General features: G+C 41.2%; 2 protein-coding genes across 3 annotated transcripts; one reads left to right on the top strand and one right to left on the bottom strand.

Annotated features, from left to right (window-relative positions):
• Positions 1–2,268: 2,268 nt before the first annotated feature.
• exosc7 (exosome component 7) lies at positions 2,269–6,621 on the bottom strand. Its single transcript, XM_076301031.1, has 8 exons — positions 6,531–6,621; positions 6,240–6,341; positions 5,970–6,064; positions 5,114–5,279; positions 4,453–4,523; positions 4,209–4,332; positions 3,223–3,378; positions 2,269–2,453 (listed from the first exon to the last, which is right to left on the bottom strand). Exons 1-8 carry the CDS (start codon positions 6,585–6,587, stop codon positions 2,349–2,351), a joined length of 876 nt encoding a protein of 291 aa, XP_076157146.1. The 5' UTR covers positions 6,588–6,621; the 3' UTR covers positions 2,269–2,348.
• A 3,503-nt stretch (positions 6,622–10,124) lies between these two features.
• zdhhc3b (zDHHC palmitoyltransferase 3b) lies at positions 10,125–23,076 on the top strand. 2 transcript variants are annotated; one of them, XM_076302180.1, is made up of 7 exons: positions 10,125–10,466; positions 13,862–14,193; positions 14,727–14,851; positions 17,589–17,685; positions 17,929–18,012; positions 19,063–19,230; positions 20,243–23,076. In XM_076302180.1, exons 2-7 carry the CDS (start codon positions 13,888–13,890, stop codon positions 20,399–20,401), a joined length of 939 nt encoding a protein of 312 aa, XP_076158295.1. In that variant the 5' UTR covers positions 10,125–10,466; positions 13,862–13,887; the 3' UTR covers positions 20,402–23,076. The 2 variants fall into 2 exon arrangements, with proteins under 2 accessions (XP_076158295.1, XP_076158296.1); XM_076302181.1 differs by having other exon boundaries at positions 10,136–10,466; positions 17,929–18,010; positions 19,100–19,230.
• Positions 23,077–23,476: the final 400 nt, after the last annotated feature.

The following is a 23,476-nucleotide window of genomic DNA, read 5'->3' as shown; positions in this document are numbered from 1 at the left end:
GGCTGCAGCTGTGGGAATGAGGCGCTCTCCGCAGAGCTTTGCCAATTTATCTCACACTTGTCCCACAAAGAGGAAAAATACTGTAATCGAAAACAACTGCCCGCCTGCTTGGCTGCATGTGCCGGCCAACGTCAGAGGAGCCCGAAGGCGTGGAGCAATCCCGCCGTCTCAACCTCTGCTGGGGCAGGGCCCTTCCTAGACACACACACACACACACACACATTCACACACCTACACACATACACATACACTTTAGATTTTAGAACAGTACGCTCTGCATCTTTGGTACACACACACACATACACATAGTCATGTCAGCACATGCATCAAAAGCTTATGTAACTTCATTTTTCTTTTCTTTATCGATTCACTTTCTGTGTGTTTGTGTGTGTGTATGTATACATATACACACTGATTAGTATCCAATACCATCTGCCTAGGATCACCACCACCTCTCTGTCAATACTTGCATAATATTCATCACAGTTTTTGTTGTTTGTTTGCTTTGATATTGTTTTTCATCCCTTGGTTTTGTCATTGTTTCTCTGAAGGGATGGGAATGGGGAGGGTTGTTGTTGTTGTCGTTAGTACCCTTTTTATATACAGTCAATGTAAGTACGTTATTCTGCAAACTGAATACCTGTATTCTTTTCATTCCATATGTATGAGGACTTATGGACATATGTTTTCTCTTGAAAATTTCACAAACAATTCATACAAAAAAAGCTTATGTAACAGGTGGATGACAAAGCATTTCATATAAAGCAAATGGTATGGGGATGCACTGTGTTTGATGTGGGGGAAGTATCATTGGAGGCACCTGTTTCTTTTCTGACTTGAATACACCAAGATTACACGTGTCTGCTTTGCGTCTAGTACAGAGGCATACATGCTTTTCAAAATTAAATGTGTGTGTTACATAAAGTTCCACCAAACAAGTGCAGTCATAGATAGATTGTTATTGTCACAGTTTTACGAGTTACAGATTTGTAATTGCTTTTTGTAACACTATTGCAATCTTTGTCAGCTTTGCAATCTTTGTCTTTGTCGCTGTCTCTGCTGTAACAGTTTGACTTTCTCTTATGTGAGTTGTTTGCCTTGGACTGGACCATCTCTGGCTGTACCAAAGCCAGGGGTTTAGGAGGGGAGTTTACCAGTCCTGTCCAACGCTGCATCTGCTCCTCCGGCTGGCCCCTGGACAGGGGACACGTGGCAACGATGAAATGAGGGATGGAGCCGAGCGGAGTGGAGGCGTCCAGACAGGGTCTGCCCTTCCTGTCTCTAGGTTACCAGTACAGCTGCTCGTCCCTCATCAGCACCAGTGCTCTGCTCAGGAGATGAGGTGTCTAAACACTTTGGCCATTTTCACATGTGCTCTTCTGTTATTTGAAAAGTGATCCTTGAAGTTTAACTGAGGCCTTTATTACAAAGCACGATTAGGGGTATGTTGGGCATGAAGTGTGTTGAAATTTGACAACAGAGGCAGTGTTTTCTGCAGACTTTTATTCCTTTCAGCTTTTAAATTTGAACAATGTTTTTATCAATATAATTCTATTGTTTGCTTTAAACTGTAAACACAATGGTCGTTATAATCGTGATAAATTACGATTATTATTGTAGAAAATGTTAACCTCTAATTTGTGACTCAATTTGTTTTTCTGTCTTGACAGCCTTTTGAGAGTGTATTCATTCCTTGTTAAATAAGCAGCTCTTTCAGTGGTCAAGTGTGCTAAGGGAACCTGTTCCAGTCCTGCCGTCTTTTGAAGTTTCCATCTTTCCACTGCAGAGTTTTTTAATGTCAGGAACAAACCTTTCCAGACAACTCATTTCCTGGTGTTAGGCAATTAAGGGCCCAGGCTACTGCGCTCGCTGGAAACCCAGCACACTGCTTTGAATCAAATCAGAATTCTTAAAAAAAAAAAAAAAAAAGTAAATTGTGAGCTGTAATTTTATATTATAATCATCAAACTCAACTTTCCCCATGGTGAATAACACATAACACTGAGATGTATTCAGATAGAGGGGGGGGGGGTAACATTCAGCACTGGGCCTTTTCCCACAATCGTAAGGCTTATGTGTGGATAAACAATGGTTAGATAAACCACTTAGATTTCTAACCACTGACCATAACATTAAACTGCCCTTCAAAAGCCAGAGTTGCATAATCCCAAGTCGGCAAGGCATAAATAGAACTATTCATTTTCTCCTCCTATGACTTCATTCTCTCGGCAGGACATCCCAACATGCACAAACACATGAAGACAAATCTTGTGTGGACAAACTTTATTACAAAAACAAACACAAATGGGTACAAAATCACAGACTGGGGGAATGGAGGGGGAAGAGTTTTATCCGAGGAAGCCAACTTTCTGTCTCTTTGATCCGAGGCTTTCCTCTTTCTGTAGCAGCTCCATGAGGGGAGTGTGAAGTGCTTTGCCCACCCGTTTACCTGTCTGTGGAAAGACAAATCACGCTGTTAACACAGCTCCCGTCTTATCTGGGGAATCTGAAACAAACTCCTAACCAGCCACAATTCAACAACACCTAAGAATAAGCACCATATTCCGTCTGTGAGTCAACATACTTGTCCAATAAGACACAATTCTAATTCTGATTTTTGATATTTGAATATAAGACAGTTTATGAGCACAGATGTATGTGTATGCATACACAATCTCCATTAATGAACAATCAAATGTAATTAGCCTAAATATCCCATCTTTTTTGATAATTGCCCATGATTTTCTGTTTGAATATAGTATTCAAATGCTGCAAATGGTAATCCGGATGGATTTTCAATAATCTGCTCAATCAACTATAAATCAACTAAGCCTCTCCAAATTCGTTAAAATAGACATTTGGGATTCTCCAAGAAAGATTTCAGTGCGTGCGAGTTCAATACTGGGGTAAAATGGGTCTGGCGACACCCATGATGAAGAGCAAGACAAAAAATGACATCACCTCTCAACACTCAGGTAAATTCTTCCTCGTGTTCGTTTTCACACTAGGCCCACCTCACTTCCACACACACATGCATTTGCATAAACAAACACCCTCGTTTAAAAAACAAAACAAACGTCTCTGCCCTTACCCATGACCTCATGCTGTACACCAACACACGGTGATTCAACCCTAAACAGTGACTCAGCGCTTTACATCATGAGCAGATGGTAAGGAGGGGGAAAAAAGTGCTTGGTCGCTCATCACGAGACCTTGACTGACCTCGGTCATCTCGAATATGCTCTCTGGGTCCAGGCTGCCTCCCCCCACCTTCCTGACACAGGTCACCGTGCCCTGGTGTGTGACGGAGATGAGCAGGCTCGCCACAGAACACGCCTTCTCCTGCAGGGTGGCATCCACCACGTGCCGGTGCCCTATCTGTGATGGAAGATACGCACAGGCACACACACACACACACGCACGCACGCACACGCGCACACACACACACACACACATGCAAACACACCATTTGAATGTCTTTACCTATCAGTGAGCCATTTGGCTGTCCAGCATGGTGTCCCATTCCCTTATGACAAAATACAGCAAAACACAGATGCTAAGAATGGCAAGACATAAAGAGATAGGTAAAGACATATGGTAAGAAATGCTATCAAAATTCAATATTCTAGAAGAAATACCTAGTCTTCCACTTACTTAATAATGCACCATTTTCATTGACAATAACTCACAATATACATCACAATTTCGTCCACCAGGGCAAATATCTTGTACAAATATTGGTCAGCAAACAGTGAGACAAATAGACTGGGTTGTACAATTATGGGACACACCACAGAGGACAAATACACAGTTATAAAAATGCAAACAGATTTAAAAATTCATGGTCAAACAATACGACGACAACAAGTTCAGGTTGGAGTTATAAAAAATAAATCACACCCTAAGACAACCCACAGCAGGTCGACTTGTGTCAAGGAAAGACCGTGCTATGGAGGTATCAGCCTTAGCATTCTATGGAAACTTATCAGTTACATTTCCATATATATGGGTCTGAGTGCCCACGGGGACCCAAGTTCGAATCCAACCTGTGGTCATTTCCCGATCCCAACCCATCTCTCTCTCCCACTCCAAATAAAGGCAAAAAAGCCCAATAAATACACTTAAAAAAATATAAAAATAAAGGCAATACGCCCCCAAAAATGTCAACAGCAGCAATTTAGTGTGTTACAGAAGATATTGCACTGTACCTTGCACAAAGTCACGATGCAGGGGACGTTCTCTACATTGACTCGCACACAGTCATACGGGTCGTCTGACAGTTCGATTTCCTTTCCACCGTCCTCATCTTCTGATATGTGCACTCTTGGGATCCTTTTTCATGAGAGTGCAGATGAGGGAATATTTAGTTTTACACGGAGTAACCGTTCTGTGGTGATCTGATTACAAAGATCACTACACTTTTATTAACAACAAAAAGTAAACTTCTCTCACTTTGTGTTGAAGAGGGCTGCCTTAATGGCCACAGAGATGGCATCAAATAAGTTGCCATCACACTGCAGAAGCTGTGGAAATACAAAGTTGTGCATTTGTTTATTTTTAGCAGTGTTTTACAATTACACCTATGATGATGAATATTACAGAACAAATGTACTAATACAGTAGTACAAAATGTATCCAATTCTCCATGCTAACAAGTTAAAAATGGTCATAATTTATTTCAGTATAGTTATGAACTCCTCTTTCAGAATACTGAAATCTGCTGTAGGTGGTCTTCCTGTAGGCTACACCCCTCTTCCTGTAGTCTCCAGACTGGGAGGCTATATATGGCCAAGATTCCAAACTGGACAGCAGCATTCTCATTTTGTGCATTATATGTCAGATTTGTATACTGTACACATAATTAACATTTATAGCCCATAAAACATGGGTCTACGCCTAGGCAGACTTCTGATGCATCCCTTGACATTTACATTACATGTACTCTTTTGGCAGATACTGTAATTTAAAGTATATTTAAAGTATAGTAGTAATTTAAAGGAGCAACATTCAAGCTTCAGTACAATACTTTGGAGTTAAGTACTAACTCTTTTTCAACTTTATTTAACAGGACAAAATGCAGAGGAGATTGTGTTACCCACTCTGTCTTACTCACCAGTACGTCCACGTAGAGAACCCAGCAGTTCTCTCCAGGGCGGATGCAGAGACTCTTTAAGTCTACGCTGTGCTTGTTACTGAATACTTTATAGAGTGTGTTACTCAGCTCTATACCAAGACCCTCACCACCTCGCCCCTCAAACTCTGGAGTGGCATTTGCAGAGCTGGAAGTAGGAATAACAAAGATTATTTAACTTCATATGTAATGAATATTACAGAGTCATTATATCACACAGTGTTGAACATTCATGTTTAAGGGAAAAACTAGACTTCAGGATCAGGAGTGGACAATTCTGCAACAGCTTTTAAATGACTGATGAGGTGAAAGCTATGCTTTATAAGGACAACAAGACCTCTGTCACTAAACCTAATACAGTTAAAGGACAGGTTCGGTATTTTACACTTAAAGCCCTGTTTTCAGATAGTTTATGATTAAATAGAACGTTTAAGATTGAAATTTGGATTTTTTTTTATTTGAATTTTTTGTGTGAGCATATCAGCGAACACCCTTGACCACTCGGTGAGTTTCACGTCTTTGTAAACGAAAGTTTAATGCGTTTTAGGAAGGATTGTTCCAGTGCACCTATGCAGCGTTCTGGAGGAGGGGGGGCGCTACCACAGAAACCGAAAATTCTCAGGACAGCAGCATGTGTCCAAATTTCAATCTTAAACGTTCTATTTAATCATAAACTATCTGAAAACAGGGCTTTAAGTGTAAAATACCGAACCTGTCCTTTAAGACCATAGACTGTATATATAGAACATACAGTGTATGTTTAAGACTATAAGTCACAATCACAAACTGTATGGTGATAAGCAATGCATGCAATGATGTATGCAGCCACAATATTTACCAGTCAACAAAGAACTCCAGGTACCCTTCATCAGGTACCATGGGTTTTGGTTTTCCTATTTCGGCTTTGATACCAACTAGGACGTTTGTGTGTCCCTGAACACAGTAATAATCAAAATATGACATGGTTATTACGGTGAGTCCATCTACATAACATTACACACATAACTTAAGTTACAATATTGCATATTGCATTTACAACAGGGCATAGGTCTATCCCATAACTAACTTAAGTGGAAGCTTACAAGTCCCGATTTAATATTCGACTCACCAGAGTAACTTTTGCAGAACCATCTGTGTTAGACACAACATCTGTCTCGATCTCCATGTGCCTGTAGTCCTCGCAGCTCCGTCCATCAACTCGTAAATCGTCCTGATGAAGAGATGTTTGTATTTATAGTCTGTATTACGATGGTGACACGTTTGAACCAGCATCATACTTTTCTCCATAAGTAGCCTACTATCGCCAAAAACATTAGCTACCTCAAAAGGATGGAGATAAGTATTACTAATACTAAGATAAGACTGTAATGCAATTACTCGAATTAGCGATATAACTTACCCGTACTCCATGCAAAACATACAATTTCTCAGCTTCACTGACTTGAACTGTGGCCATGTTGTCACGGCGCTGCTGTAGACGACCACGTGTGACGAACACTTACCTCATCAAAGTGCGACTGTTTTACAGCTGCTCTCCTTTACTGTCTATGCTGCTCTCCAGAGCCCGTACGGACATTCTCTGTGCTCTCCCTTCTTTTACTATGATATTTTACTGTCTATGGTTCTGTGCTGCTCTCAGACCATATACAACATATAAATATATAAATAGGCTAATACTATTTATATTTAAAATATGCCTAAATATTATATTTAATGTAAAATAACATAGGCTACTGTTATTGTCTTGAAAAAAAGTTTGAAATATCCAACAAATATAAAAACATATTAGTAGGCTAATAGGCTACTATTTACATAGAATATGCCTAAATATTATATTTAATGTAAAATGATATACAGTACTCTCCGACTTATCTTACCTTTGGTAGAGTTGACTAAAAACAGGTATAAAAAAATAATCTTTTGGTGATTTATTGTACTCCCACAATGAAACAATGAGGACAAATCCACCCTTGAGAAAAAGGAAAATCTCATAAAGAAATAAATATTTTTTAACAAAAACACGTTGCTCACAATTATTGGCACCCCTGAAAAATCTTATACAAAACCTAACAGAAGCATTTTCCTATCTAATTTCAACGTATTTAAGTTAATCAGAGTGTCTGTGGACTTTCAGAAGTATCATGACTTTCTTTTTCACTATGGTATGAAAATAAAGTCACACAGAGGCACACATTTTTCAACATCGGAAAGACAACAGAATACACTAAATTTAAATAAAAAGAAAGTGTGTTGACATTTGTAAGTCAGAGAATGTCTATGGTACTTTGTTGAAAATGCCTAAAAGGTTCTAATCATCTGGAAATGTGACAAACACAAAGACACATGGTTATCTGCCCCCATATATGTGCCCCCAGTATGGAGGATGGTAAGATAGGCAAAAAATGCCACAAGAACCACTGTTGGAGAGTTACAGAAAAAGGTATCATCTTGGGGTCAAGTCCCCCAATAAATCTTCAAAAGTGACCTCACTGCTGATAGATTATTTAGAGGGCATGCCAGGTAAAAGCCTGTCCAGTCATTTAATTACCAATGTAAACGGCTGTTACTGAATGGTACAGTGACTTTGTCTGGAAGTATGGTCTATTGTCAGATGAAAAATTGCGCTCTTTGGCAAGAAACACTTTAGGTGTGTTTGCCGTACATAGAAGAATGACTATACTGAAAAGAACCCCATGACTAATGAGAATTATGGTGGAGGGGCTGTGCCATTGTGGGGCTGTTTTTATTACCAAATACCTTGGGAACCTAATTAAGGTGCATGGTATCATGAACACCAAGAAAAACCTGAACATTTTCAAAGGAAATCTGTCAATCTCTGCCAAGAAACTAAAAGTTGGTCAAGATTGGATCATTCATCAGGTCAATGAACCAAAACAAATGTCCAGATCAAAACAAATATGGTTTACTGAACACAAAATCAAGCTTCAGACATTGCCATCTCAGTCCCCTAATCTAAACTCCATAGAATAACAGTGGGGTGAGTCAAAGAGGAGAATGCACAAGTGTGGACCTATGAATCTGGACGGTCTGGGGAGATTTTGTAAAGATGGTCTTAAATCCCTTCCCTTTCTTTGTATTCTCCAACTTTATGGGGTGTCATATGATAATATTACAAGCTGTTTTATTGGCAAAGTAGGCTTAAAGGTATTACAAGCAGGGGTGCTAATAATTGTGAGCGACATGTTTTTGTTAAAAATATTTATTTCTTTATGAGATTTTCCTTTTTCTCAAAATAAATTTGCTTCCCTTCGAGGTTGGATTTCCCCCTCATTTTTTTCATTGTGAGATTACAATAAATCACCAACAGATTATTTTTTATACTGTTTTTTAGTCAACTTTAGCAGAGGTGCCAATAATTCTGGAGGGTATTGTATGCTATAATATAAATAGCTATATAGACCATCTCCCCATATCTCATTTCAAGTAATAATTTTGAAAAAACTAGAAATTCTTTTCGTGAAGGAAATATCAGTGTATGCAAAGCGATGGATATGGATGATATAGACATGATGCTGTGATAGATAGATGAATGAATGAATGGATTGATAAAGAGTTTTCATATTAACAATAACCATAAACATATAATCCATAACTCTAGAATTAATTAACAAAGTACAAGGTGAACAGATGAGTCAAAACATGTTTTGAAAGTTCCAAAACTATTACAGGAACATAGAACATAAGGTAACTCATTCCACCAAAGAGGAATCACTGAGGAAAAGAGTCTTGACTGTGACCTCTTCACGTTAGTGGATTGGTTGACACAACTGACATGCATCTATTCTGCTCATTTACATTACAGGTATACTCTTCCATCCTCATTTGACTGTCTGTGTTCTCACTGGAAGCACATTGCACTTTGAACCCATGTCATACTTGCTATATGGAAATCAACTAGAAATTAAGTAGAATCTGTTGTTAAGTCTAAACATTTGAAAGACAGATGCAAGACAACATTTCTGGAAAATACATTTGATAATCTTGACTTTTGCTGGATATGACTTTCATTCTGTGCAATGACAGGTGTTGAAATCTCTGTGGACTGACCCATAACAATGCCAATGCCAGGGCTTTTTTCCCCTTACTCAGGACATACTGAGGATATAAAATCAGTTAAGTTTTCTTCTGTTGCAATTTGTTCAACCTTTTTTCATAAAATGACTGGACTATAGAGAACATTGTGACATGTTTCTTGCTAGTGAGCTCTGGGGTAAAATGTGGATGTAAAAGACTTATGTTTTTATTAATTAAACAGTTGGCATTGTTATGGGTCAGTCCACAGAGATTTCAACACCTGTCATTGCACAGAATGAAAGTCATATCCAGCAAAAGTCAAGATTATCAAATGTATTTTCCAGAAATGTTGTCTTGCATCTGTCTTTTAAATGTTTAGACTTAACAACAGATTGTACTTTTAAGTAATTTCTATTTGATTTGATAACATTTCTATTTGATTTCCATATATCAAGTATGACATGGGTTCAAAGTGCAATGTGCTTCCAGTGAGAACACAGACAGTCAAATGAGGATGGAAGAGTACTTCTGTTGCAATTTGTTCAACGTTGACCCCTATTTTGACTTAAAATGACTGGACTCTCCAAATTATAATAAATTCCAGCTAAGACGACTCAGCTGGGGAACACCCATACGAATTCTGTCAGTGCAAGATAAATTAAATTGTTCATTAATAAGATGGGTCCTTTAATTTATTTGCCACTTTGCTTGTTGATGTAGGCTACATCGACAAATGAAGAGTGGTGGGAAGTAGGCTACACCATCGTGCTATGTAGGCCTACGGTAGGATCCAATAAGGTGATTAAAGTAAAAAGTGAGATAAGATTACAGTAAACAAACCTGTCTCATACATTGTTCCCAGTTGAATATATTTTGTTGTGAACCTATTGATGAACGTAAATTGCAAGGAATAAACCTGATTCCACACACCAGGAAGTCGTGACTTAGGCTACGTGGGTTTCTCGGTTACAATAGAAACTTCCTGATTCTCCTCCTACTTGCCTTTCTCGGGCAGGGAATCCCTTCTCTAAAAAGTGTTTGTCACGTTCAATCGCGTGCTCTCACTACCGCACTTCAGCAGATTAAGTTACAAGCTAAACATATGTCCACGAAAAAATATAAACTTAATCAATAGCGAGGTATTAAAAGAATCTGATAAGTAGAGCGTGAATCTTGATCCTCAAAAAGGGGTGTGCTTGATGCTGTCGCAGATCCAGGGAGTGCATTTAGCTTAAAGCTAACGTCAGTTAGCCATCTAGCCAGGTAACATCGCTCGACACCTACGGCAAATAAGGGAGAGGTAAGAAATGGTTTGCTAATTTCATAGTTTTCTTGTAACGGTGTAGATTTGTCAGAGTAGAAGAAAACGTCAAAGTACTCAAGAGAAATGCAGTGAGCAGTTTTAATACACAGGCAGAAGAGGCTAACCGTTCTTGGTTAACGTTATACAAGCTAGGGTAGCGTGTCAACGTTAGCAATTATATGATAATGTGCTGGTTACTGTAGCAGTTAGTTATGATGTCTACATTGATGTTACAACTAGCTAGCTAGCTAATTTCTTTCTTTGATTTAGCGAAATCAAACACTGGCAGCTCTGCAGGCATAGTTTGCTACAATGTATCTCCCTCCTTGAAAGTAAGTCTGCTCAACTTGGATTGTTACAATGTAGACACTTTTCAGAGTTTAAAATGTAGCCAGCCCAGGTGAACGTTACTTTGCCAATTTGGGTTAAAATGTGTCACTTAACGTTAGCCAAACCGCTCTTCGACCACAGAGATTTCAGAATCAATCTCACCAACATCACTTTGATAAATGCAGATAACTTGATTCTAGCTTTTCAGGAAATTGATATCGAAGTGATTACAATTTCAACTCAGCTTCAGTTGCATGGATGCATGTTGTCTAGGGGGAAATTCCGATGAAGCCTAATGGACAAAAGTTAACTTTATTCTACTGATACCTCAATAGAGGCTTTACCGAGATTGCAGATAGATTAGTACTCAGTGTGCCGCTGTGGTTGTAGGGTAGCCACATATCTGTCTCCGCATGTAGAAGATCTTTATCGCTCTTGTTCCACTCGCTTATTGGGGTAAGCTTACCTTTTGCTCAGCCTATATTTAGACTTCCCTGGTAGCTGTGGTTTTATCTGGCAGTCAAGAATATATTGGTTAAATGTCTCTTTGGTTTTCAGAACATCATAGACTGTGTCACTTACTGCACTGTATCTAGTCTGATTCACTAAGACAGCCAATATCTGTCACCACACCATTCCCTCAGTTAATTTCCCTGACACAAACGTCTCTGTCATTTATTTCCCCAAACAAAAGCCATTAGGCAGTAGGCTAGTAGTCTGTATGCCCTGCCATTGTGTTGGATCCAGGGTTTTTCTCTTGTATCCATACAGTCGCTTACTGTTAGTGTTTTAGCCCTAATCATTTGATCATCTTAAAAGCCCACATACTAGCCTGACGACGTTCGGGCTGGCTTTTAAGGCTACCCATACCTCATTTAGACTGGTTTTCCCACATGTTGCTCATATAGTGTTGGCCTCTGATGTTTTATTTTTAGTGGTAAATGTGTAGGCCTATTTATATAGCACATTATCATACACAATGGTGATTCAATATGCTGTGGTATGACATTCTTACTCTGTCGTTGACTTCTTAATCTGTTGGTCGCATCATGTGAAAGATTTTTTTGCGTGTTTTTGCATGTCTTATTCGCCCTTATCTGTAAACACACTGTGAGCCTGGGTCGCACTGGGTCGCCCAATTCCATCCAATTTCAATTCAATTGTATTTGTGTGGGGGGCTATTAACAATAGGCCTAGATATTGTGACAATGGCCTTTCACAAACTATGTAGCCTGTGCAAAATAAGTGTCCACTCACCAATAGGAGACCCACAACTTAGCGTACACAGATACCTGTCTGTTGTATGGAAAATCGTCATCAATATGGTAATTTTCAAATATAGTAGGATTGTGATGAACAAGACTGATGTAGCATGCACTTTTATTAAATTAAGTTGATGCTATTGGCTTTGTGCATTACAATTGTCTTGGCACCATAATATGTATGACGTGATTAGACAAGGGCTGCAACTAGCAATTATTTGAATAATTGATTAAGAAAAATCTATTGATTATTATTATCGAATTGTTAATTAATCTAGGCTAGTTGTTTAATTGATAAAATGGCAGAAAATTGTGAAAAAAATCCGAATTAATGATTACCAAAATAGTTGACTATTCATTTAATAGTTGACAACAGTTGATTGATTAATTGTCATAGTGCTAGAGTAAACTTTTGGTCTAAATGGTTACTCTGTCCTGAAAAAAACACTTATATGGGTGGGTGGGTCTGGTATCGCTGAAAGACTTTGTCCAGCACAAGAGTAGCACATTTCCCAGTGATCATGGAACTTGACTCGGTTAACAGATCCCTGTAGGACCAACGCTGAGCAGATGGTGATGATGGGTCGATCTGAGCTGAACTGAGCAGGAGAAAGTGATGGCGACTCTTACGAGCCCCCCCCTCCCACCACACACACACCCACCCTCCCCTCCCTGTCTACTGTAGACACAGCGTGGGTTTAATCCCTGGGCCATAAGGACAGCCAGGCCGGAGGAGAGGCCAGTCTAGAGGACAGAGTGACTCTGTAGGGATGGGGTTCTCATCAAGGGCCACGTCCAAATCAGCTTCCCATGGATTTGACAAGGAAGTTTCCCTGCTGTTGGTCTTGTCACAGTGTTGTCAGAGGTGTAGGTTGTAGTTGTACCTAACAGTGTATGCTTGGGTCCACTCAGTAGGTGTGTTGGTATGTTGTTAATCTCACCATCTCTTCTAAAAGTTAGATCACACGGGAAATGACTTGTGTAACACTGTATAACTTGGCATGATTTGCCATTGCCAACGTGTGATATGTCTGGGAAAACAGTGAGCTTTTGAACAAAGTGCAGTGAAACATTAGCCTGGCTGACTAACACCAGATCAATTCTCAGTTGAAAATTGGTCTGGACCCAATCAGTTAGCATCTGATTTCCGAGGGTCAAAGCAAATTCAGTGAGATTCGTTTTTGTTCCCAGACTAGTGACGCGCACACACAGCATCACAGCACACACAGCAACAGTATCAGCGTCATTGTACTACATGTTTACTAACACTCCTCTTTCTGTCTCTCTAATTCAACTTAGATACTAAATTGATCTGGACAATTTCTTGACATGAAAAATTTGTGCTTGTTTTTGAGAAGAAGTCTTTGTTGACTAGTGGAGCGCAACACATAAAGTATGGATTTGTTAATTGTACAGCATGATAACATCTTCTGTTCCATCACAGCCTTTTCCCCTTCTCTCTTTTCTTTTCTCTTCTTCTTGACTGTCATGGTGAAGTACTTGACAGATGCCCTAAATGTGCAAAATGTACTGGAACATTAACAACAGCCAAACCCCCCCCCCCCCCCCCCCAAAAAAAAAAAAGATACTGAATTAATGAATGAACGAATGAATAATTGAATGAATAGGTGAATGAACAAACAAATGAACCAACCAACCAATGAACGGATGAATGAATGGACAGATGAATGAATGGACGGATGAATGACTGGACGGATGAATGAATGAACGGATGAATGAATGGACGAATGAATGAATGAATGGATGGATGATGTTCTGTTCCTCTGTCCTGTCCTGCAGCATGCTGAGGCGGCACGGCTGGTAGGATGAAGAGCCCGGCGCACCGCAGCAGGGACATCGAGAGGCAAGCGGGCTACCTGCGTCCGGAACACTGCGCCCCTCCGCCCCAGCTGGGCCCGGGCGCCGGCGCCATGTGGTTCATCCGCGACGGCTGCGGCATCGTGTGCGGAGTCATCACCTGGATGCTGGTGCTGTTCGCCGAGTTTGTGGTGCTCTTCGTCATGCTGATGCCTGCGCGCAGCCTGCTCTACAGCCTTGTGAACGGCGTGCTCTTCAACACCCTCGCCTTCCTCGCCCTCGCCTCCCATTTCAGGGCCATGTGCACAGATCCGGTCAGTCAGTCGGTCATGCAGCCTGGTGCCGTGCAAATCTTTAGGCATTTGTTGTAACAATATATTTTCCTTCTATATTAATGTGTAGGCTATGTTTAAATGTTCAAACATTCTTTTATATGCACAGCATTTACAGCTGGAGATATTATGATACTATGAGTATAATGGCAGGAAATTGATCTGGACATCTATGAAAAATCTTTGCTTGTTCAATCTGGCAGAATACTACTGTTGCTATTGCATTACTGTTTAGTCAGTTCAGATTAAAAACACTGTTTTTGGAAGAGTGACATACTGACGTGGTGTGTGTGTGTGTGTGTGTGTGTGTGTGTGTGTGTGTGTGTGTGTGTGTGTGTGTGTGTGTGTGTGTGTGTGTGTGTGTGTGTGTGTGTGTGTGTGTGTGTGTGTGTGTGTGTGTGTGTGTGTGTGTGTGTGTGTGTGTGTGTGTGTGTGTGTGTGTGTGTGTGTGTGTGTGTGTGTGTGTGTGGAAGGAAGAGTGATGTACTGATGTGGGTGTGTGCTCATGTTGGCAGGGAGCGGTGCCAAAAGGGAATGCCACCAAAGAGTTCATCGAGAGCCTCCAGCTGAAGCCAGGACAGGTGGTCTACAAGTGCCCCAAGTGCTGCTGCATCAAACCTGACAGAGCGCACCACTGCAGGTCAACTCACCTCCCTCTTTTCTCTCCTGAAGAATATGCAGTCAAGGCCAATATGATTCATACCTATGGATGCCCACTTTTGATTTATGGTGCATTTTTATATGATCAATAGGCTTGTTCTGCCAGAAAAGGACATAAGCACGAAACAAAAAAGGATACTTTGTGTCAATGTGAGATGTAAATGACAAACAGAATGATTTTCATGTTTACTTGGTCATAGAAGAGATCGTATTGAAAGGAAAATCTGGCAGAAGTGTTAATAATGATGGACTTAACTCTATCCTGTGTGTAATTGTATCGTGTGTGTCTTTCACCAGAACACAGACAGCCCACAGTGTAAACTACTTTTTGTTCCTTTAGACAGCGCTACCTATTGCATACCTGGTATAAAAATGAGAATGATGGCTACCCAGGCCAAGGGCTAGACATTTACAAATCTTTTGGACCCAGACTGCCCAGGTTTGGCAATCTAGCTTTTTGGTGTTTAGCTTTTCGTCTGTATCTTGCTAGACGTAGAGAGGGATGTGTTATATCTTTGAGGTCCAGGTTTGGCAGTCTAGCTTTTTGGTGTTTAGCTTTTCGTCTGTATCTTGCTAGACGTAGAGAGGGCTGTGTTATATCTTTGAGGTCCAAATTAATTATTCAGTCCAGTGCCTCAATGCTGCGTTTGCAGAAATCAGTGTATCACACCGTTGGTCTACTGTGGTCTTAGCACTAGCATTCACCAAGAAGCGGAGGCATTTTGACATTTCTGATGTACCATTTCCCGTGGGGTCTGCCTGTGCAAGCTGGATTTGCTGAAGCTCCTTAACTCTCACCAGCTCAGATGAGAATAGCCCAGGGCTATCCCCCCCGGGTGCTGCAGTGTCAAACCGTGATGATTAATGAACTCGGGCACTCCCCGGTGATTCAGTGGTCGTCTGTGACGGGCGAGACTGTCATGCTCCCCCGACATCTCCATCCCTCTTAATATGCGCGCCAGCTCTATGCCCTCGGTCTCTCCTCTTAATGGATGCCTACGCTCCTGTGTCAGCATTGGCTTTTATATCAGCGCTCTGTCTGTGCCCACATGGACACTCGTACCGCCATGCAACCATGAGGCGCAGACTCACAGACCCTGAATGTGTGAGTGTGGGGGTCTTTTGGTTCCTTTGCTGTAGGAGGGATGAGTGTGGGGGTCTTTTGGTTCCTTTGCTGTAGGAGGGATGATTGTGTGGGCCTTTGGTTCTTTTGCTGTAGGAGGGATGAGTGTGGGGGCCTTTGGTTCCTTTGCTGTAGGAGGGATGAGTGTGGGGGCCTTTGGTTCCTTTGCTGTAGGAGGGATGAGTGTGGGGGCCTTTGGTTCCTTTGCTGTAGGAGGGATGAGTGTGGGGGCCTTTGGTTCCTTTGCTGCTTTAGTCTGTCACGTTAAATTGGCTTGCCATATCAACTCCACTTCGCATCGGTGTTCCGTTCCCCCAATGTTGACATGGTCAGAATTTATTTTCTGATAATGACTGGTTGAGAATACATTTTATTAGGCTATACGGCTACTTTAGTAGTACGGCTACTAAATAAGAAAAGGAAACTTCACAAGTCTTACAGTTATTTGGTGACCCTTTCATGCGTCTGCTGAGAAAACAAATAGATCACCACACAAATATAATTTGAAAGTTTCAGATGTTGCATAGAAACGTGTGCATAGAAATACTTGCTTACTTTCACTTTCAATGATAGTGAACAAATACTCACAGAATGATATGAAAGACGTGGTTCATCGCTCAAAACCCGTTGTCACTGTCATTATAGGCTATTTTTGCAGTGGTCATTATAGCAAAGCTCCTTGATTGCTGACCAAGATGAAGAACCGTAATTTGTTCGACACTGTCCGACTCTGATTATAGGCTACAATATTATTGGACCTCCAAACATGGGAGGGCCCATTCATTTGAATGAAACTCGCAGCGGAACTCGCAAACCTCTGCAGCATTCTGAAAAGCTGTATAATAGGCTAATAATAGGCTACTTTCAAAAATATGTCTGGCCGGTATTTTTTGTCATCTAGCAGCCACTTTGGCTAGTAGGCCAAAAAGTTAATATCGGCCCCTGTGTGAGTGGGGGCCTTTTGGTTCCTTTGCTGTCGGAGGGATGAGTGTTTGGGCCTTTTGGTTCCTTTGCTGTAGGAGGGATGAGTGTTTGGGCCTTTTGGTTCCTTTGCTGTAGGAGGGATGAGTGTGTGGGCCTTTTGGTTCCTTTGCTGTAGGAGGGATGAGTGTGTGGGCCTTTTGGTTCCTTTGCTGTAGGAGAGATGAGTGTGTGGGCCTTTTGGTTCCTTTGCTATAGGAGGGATGAGTGTGTGGGCCTTTTGGTTCCTTTGCTGTAGGAGTGCTAACAGCTGAGCAGACCCAGGCCAAGATGCCTCTTGTTAGGGTGCCTCTTGTCAGTGTGCCTCTGTTAGGGTGCCTCTCTGTAGGGCCCCTGGTGCATGCCATAGCTGAAGGCATTGTGTTAATTACATTGAGTTTGGCTCTCGGGGAACAGCTTGTCAAAGGGCAATGCTAGAGCTAGAGCTTGTGTCCTATATTCTCAAAGACACTGGCCAAGCAGCACACTGCTAGTGCTTTCATGTGGTGCCATCATGCAAATTAATGCCACTTGGCTTTCTCTCCCTGTGTGTGTGTGTGTGTGTGTGTGTGTGTGTTTGTGTCTTTCTTTTCATCTCTATCACTCTGTGTGTGTGTGCATTCCCTGATATCAGTGTGTGTAAGCGGTGCATCCGGAAGATGGACCACCATTGCCCCTGGGTGAACAACTGTGTGGGGGAGAACAACCAGAAGTATTTTGTGCTCTTCACTGTAAGTGTTGTCCCCAGATTGCAGAATAATATTCATGTGAAAAACAGCACAAGTCAGCACTATGAGCTCAAGCATGAATTGAAAATCATGATCATTTTCACATGCCGATCTGTACAAAAATGTTGAGAGCACACAAGAGGTTAAACTTGTTGGCTTACCATTTAAAACCCTAAAAGGCAAAATGCTACCATTGTACTAATGTAACTTGTAGTAATAGTCTTGTGCTTGTTGTTGTTGTTCTAGATGTACATTGCACTGATATCGTTGCACGCGCTCATCATGGCGGCCTTCCATTTTGTCTTCTGCTTCGAGGAGGACTGGAACAGTAAGTATTGTATTGATTGCACACAGCTCTGTTTTCAGCATATTGACTAAACATTATCAGTACATAAACCACAAGTATATGGTGTCTGTCTTTCGTTCCTGGTAGACTTTACTGGCAGTGGCCATGTGATTTAAAATATGCTTGAAATACCTAAATGTTTAAAATGCTTACAAAACAGCTTTGTTTTCATCATACTGTCTAAGCATTACCAGTACATATAACACACATATATGGTGTTTTTCATTCCTGTTAGACTTTACTGGCCATGTGATTTCAAATACGCTTGAAGTATTTAAATGCTTAAAATCAGTTCATAGCAGTGTTGTGTATATTTAAAAGCGTTTAGACGTCACCCTGCGCTCTCTCTGCTGTCTATGTAGCCAGTCAGATATGTTTCTGTCAGTTTAATGAAGGTAAAAACCCGATTGTGGTTTTTTAACTGGCTGCAGAGAAAGTAGGTCAGTTAGCAATGAGTAAATCCTGTTTGTTTTTTTTCTGAGCGGAATTGGTGCTGTCTGTATACCGTAGCAGGTTAGTCACACATTATTTAGTAGTCAGCAAATTGATGTCATTGCACTGTTGTCTGTTTGGTTGTTTCAAAATGGGCAAGTATATCAACTAGTATCATAGTTGTTTGTAATATCAGTGTTCAACTAGTTCAACTTCATGGCTTTTAGTGAAGAAAGCACTAAAATGTATAACTTCAGTATAACTACTGATCATTTTCTGAAAAATGCTCAAAGATTTTGCAATGGTTCTGACTTGCAGACCCTTTTATCCAAAATGACTTACAAGTGATGTAAATGGCAAGCAAATCGCGGCAACAGAAAAGGCATCAAAAGCAATGCAATGTTTGTAAGCACACATTGTGTCTTAAGAGCTCCTCTACTGAAATCCACTTGGAGAACATTAATCCCTCCCCCCATAACCTGGTTGCTATCTAATTCCCCTTTTATTTGAACATATTGATGCCTTTAATCGGACAGGACCCCCCAACCCCCCCTTTTCAGTATGATCCTCATCATGTCCTCTTCCTATTGCTCCACCCATGTCCCCGTTCCCCAAACCCGCTCCCCCACTTCTCCCCAGCGTGCAGTTCCTTCTCGCCTCCGGCCACAGTCATCCTCCTCATCCTCCTGTGCTTCGAGGGGCTCCTCTTCCTCATCTTCACCTCTGTGATGTTCGGCACGCAGGTCCACTCCATTTGTACCGATGAGACCGTAAGTGACGGCCCTTATGCCAATTCCTGCAAATCGCTTCTCCTGATTGGCTCCTCTCTTCATAGTCCTTTCCACATTACGTCACTTCCTGTGAAGTCACCATGGCTGTATGAATCTGTCCTTAGACACAAGTGACACACCTGGAACATTTGCATCTAATGTCTCTACCGTAGTCAGGCCTTAGTCAGTTAGTAAGTAGTTAGTTAGTTAGTTTTAGGTAACCATTTATGTCATCATTTTGTTCGTTTCTATGTTTGTACATTTGTTTTTTACCCTGTTTCCCCAATTCTAAATGACAAAAACTGAGAGCTTATGTCTCATAATGCATCACCATAGTATTTTAAGTATACATGTATAAATCTGAAGTCTCAAAGATGATGTAAGTGCATATTGACGTTGTATTTCAGCGGTAGTTTACTATGCGAGTGCTTCTAAGCTGTAGGTCAGTTTTACTATTAGAGAAGATAAAATGGTATTGATCGTGCCAGCCTGATCCCATTTCACCATGATGCTGCTTAGCCATGCAGTTGTAAAGCACCAGCTTAACTGCAGGCCTTCCCGCTTAGTGACGTCTCACTACATTTTACACCATGCTTAATTTTATATGGCTTTTGTTTCAGTGCAATACTATGAGGTACTTCACTGAAGTAAGTGGAATAGCAAAGAGTGATGGCATATTGATACTTCATAACTATGTAGAATTGGTAACCCAGTGTTTAGTATGTTAACCTGTACTTAATGCTGGATCTGACATGTGCCGTGGAACTAGATCTCTATGGTAGATGTTCCTGCAACATTCTTAATATAGTAATCTCTCTGAAGTGTGGTTTTTCTTCTCCACAGTAGAAAGGGCTTTGTGTCACTATGAATTATCCCATTAACTTAATTTGATACATTTTTACATCCCCTCACTTTGTGTGTGTCTGTGTGTGTGTGTCTGTCTGTGTTTGTGTCTTTCTCTGTGTCTGTGATGACGCCTCGTCATCTTTGATTTTCTCTGTTCTGTTTTCAGGGCATAGAGCAGTTGAAGAAGGAGGAGAGACGATGGATTAAGAAGTCCAAGTGGATGAACATGAAGGTGGTGTTTGGCCACCCTTTCTCCATAGGCTGGCTCAGTCCCTTCTCTACGCCCGACCATGGAAAAGCTGAGCCCTACCAGTACGTAGTCTGACGCAGGACCAACCGTCGCTCTGGCTGAAACCTGGCGCACGTGCCCCGCGAGGTGTGGCACGCATTGATGATGCGTGCAGACAGCGCCACCACAGCACCGGCCTGCTCACCTAAGCAGACCCCTTTCTCAGCATGATTACAAGGACTGAGGACTTCTGGCACCGTATGAACTGCTCTTAATTTTTCTCTCTATTTCTATTTTCCCACTGTTCCTCTTATCTTGGTGACGGAAAGATGTCACCAGCCGACTCAGAGATTGCACAGACACTGAACAGATATCTGCCTGCATTCATAGAAATAATCATAACCTTTGGTCTTTAAGTTGCGGTGTCCATTCTTGTTTTGCTTTATCTTTCATGATCATCTCTAGCTGGTAACAACGGCGCCTTATAACTAACTAACTGCCTGTAGGCCTACTTCTGGATGACTCTAGACGACTATCTAGTGAAGCTGAAGCTGAGCCATTTTTTTGATTTTGCTCTTTTTCAATCACTGGAAGTGCACTCAAAATGACAACAGAAGACTAAAATGCAGTGGTGACGTTACCACATACTTTTCTGAGACAACCTGTACTCACAAACCAAAGCATGTGGCTCTCACCAATAGATGCTCCAGAGTCTTATAGCCTCAAAGTGTTCAGCTTTGTTGTGTAATGTGTAGACCAACGACAACTACAGTCACTCCACAATACTACTGCAAGGTTATTACATGAAGCAAATACTCAAACAATCTGTTTCTATGGTATTGTAAGTCAATATTACAGTCTTAACATAATATGGTTGTCAAATCAGATAATTTGTCAATGTAATATGGTTGTCAATCAGATAATTTGTCAACGTTATATAGTTGTCAATCAGATAATTTGACAGAACATCTGGTCATACAACAGTTCATTGATGTGGAGGTTAGGTCAGTAGAAGAACAGACAGGCCTTTGCTACTGGAGCGAACAGACTCAAGCAATGTGGGGCCAAGTTGTCTGCTTTATCAACTAACATTTCTAATCTCTTGTTTCTGAATACTGTCATTATATCATAATAACAAGAGCAGGGCAGAGTTGCACAGGATTCATGGAAATTGCCTTTTTAACTCTGAGAAAGTGAACAGACCACAGGCTGCATGGTCTGGTTAACTGCCTTATTGTAGGGGGCCCTGGGCTTCAGGCTCTGAGCTGTGTCTCCATCCTTCACATTTTGCCAAAGGTGATGTTGCAGTTTTTCTTTCTTTCCAAAAGGAGAGATGCTTAACGTTGAAAGCAGAAATATCCCCTCTTTACATGCCTAGGTGGTACAGCTCAAAGCAGAATGTACCAGACAGACCCTTAGATAGGGGAGTCACGATCAGTTTATTCAGCTTTTGAGATTCTGTTGCCTTTGTAAATGTGACTAACCCCATCAATAGTTTTAGCAAATATTTGTCTTATTTAAGTGAAATAGTTCCCCCTCGTCATCCAGCTCCACTGGAAAGTCTCCAACTATTACTAACAATAACAAAGTTTAGTTCCAGTGCTGGTTTCGACCAGGCACAGTACTGTACCTGATGTTTTAAAAAAAAAAAAAAAAAACATTTTAATATGCGATTTTTGAAAGTACACCACTGCACCATTACGTGAGCGGTATAAGCAGTTAGAAGTGGAAGTTGCACTCATCATCACCTCAACCTCTCTGGTCTAGCTGGAACTAATATCACGATCAGGGATGAGGATGTACGACTCTGATGTACGACTATGACTCGCTGTCAAGATCTGCCAGCTGTCTGTGATCTCACCAAAGTTGTAGTGGCTGTCTATCAAGCGCCTGCAGCTGGTACAGATCCAGCTCATTCTGTGCTGGTGTAGCCTCAGAAGACCCCTCTTCCCACACTTTCTCTATCCCCTCCCCTCCCACCCCCACTACTTGTGCTGGGTCCCTTTCTTGGAGAACAGTTTGCCAGATGCAAAAGGGATCAGTTGTGTCTACCATGCACCAGCTAGTGTGTGTGTGTGTGTGTGTGTGTGTGTGTGTGTGTGTGTGTGTGTGTGTGTGTGTGTGTGTGTGTGTGTGTGTGTGAAAGCAATTACTTTGTTTGCCCCCCCCCTCTCACTTTGTCTCTCTGTGTGTGTGTGTGTGCGCGCGAGAGAGAGAAAGCATGCACGTTTTGGCAGTTTTTTGGCCTTTTTCTGCATTAGAATTGTGAAACAAAAAGACCCAATTGCTGCTGCTGATGCCACTGTTGGAGTCTTCGCGTCGGCCTTGGTGATAAGGAAGGGAAGTGTGGGGTCTCTGTCAGAAGAGTGGGGATAAACATTCCAGGGCTTCCCTGGGGCCTAGTGCCCCTCTCATTAATATAATTCAGTTTGATTTCTGCTGAGTGAGCCGTGGCTGAGTGTGGGGACTTGCTGGTGTTTATACTTGGGGAGAATGATCAAGCTTAATGTACAGTTTCTGATGAAAAGGGACAGGTGCTCTTCTCCTTCAAGTTTTCTTTTTTTCTCTCTCAAGGGTTTCTCTCTCTCTCTCTCTCAATTGCTTTAGTATCCATCACATTGTTCCTTTTTATTTTGTTTGATACCTGTAAATAATGTGTATTCACATTGTGCATATATTTCAAATGTCTGCAATGAATGCAACATGTGATGATGATTCAGTTGCTTTCACCTTGAAAGTAAATGCAATAAATCTTTGTTTTTTCATCAGAACCCCTTTTGTGTGTGTATCAGAACATTGTGTATGTGTGATGCATGTCAAGTACTCAAAAGGTTGCCCATGTATCTTTACCTTTAGATCAAACATAGTTTAACTTACTTTGGGTTGACCTCATGCAGGCTGACATGGTCATTTCACAGGGGTGTGAAGGTGATTACACCCTTGTAATCTCTGACCACAATGACCAACTAGGAAAGCTAACACTTAATGCTTTTTGGATAATACAGCAAATTAGCTGCCAGGAATGAGTAGAAAAGTGAGATCTGTGAAGAAAGGCTGGCAGACCAATTGATAGACTTTTGCCAAGTAAACAATTCACAAAGTATGTTCCAAATAGGAGTTGGAATAGGAAATGGACTGAAGAAAAATATATAAAACTATAATGATTTTTCT

This window comes from Alosa pseudoharengus, unplaced genomic scaffold, assembly GCF_046254945.1.
Source record: "Alosa pseudoharengus isolate Yale_2024_CS ecotype anadromous, Long Island Sound unplaced genomic scaffold, YU_APseudo_1.1 YU_APseudo_1.1_scf_23, whole genome shotgun sequence".
NCBI classification, from domain to species: domain Eukaryota; kingdom Metazoa; phylum Chordata; class Actinopteri; order Clupeiformes; family Clupeidae; genus Alosa; species Alosa pseudoharengus.
The sequence above is the reverse complement of the archived record's forward strand: the minus strand, read 5'-3'. Positions and strand labels throughout refer to the sequence as shown.

Excerpts from the sequence above, each read along its gene's own strand:
- exosc7 (XM_076301031.1), bottom strand. The coding sequence starts at position 6,587 with ATGGCCACAGTTCAAGTCAGTGAAGCTGAGAAATTGTATGTTTTGCAT. Across the intron at positions 4,524-5,113 it reads TTCTCTACGTGGACGTACTG|CTTCTGCAGTGTGATGGCAA; the intron begins GTGAGTAAGACA and ends GTATTTCCACAG. Across the intron at positions 2,454-3,222 it reads GCATATTCGAGATGACCGAG|ACAGGTAAACGGGTGGGCAA; the intron begins GTCAGTCAAGGT and ends GTCTTTCCACAG.
- zdhhc3b (XM_076302180.1), top strand. The coding sequence starts at position 13,888 with ATGAAGAGCCCGGCGCACCGCAGCAGGGACATCGAGAGGCAAGCGGGC. Across the intron at positions 14,852-17,588 it reads GACAGAGCGCACCACTGCAG|TGTGTGTAAGCGGTGCATCC; the intron begins GTCAACTCACCT and ends CCCTGATATCAG. Across the intron at positions 18,013-19,062 it reads TCGAGGAGGACTGGAACAGT|CCCCGTTCCCCAAACCCGCT; the intron begins AAGTATTGTATT and ends CTCCACCCATGT.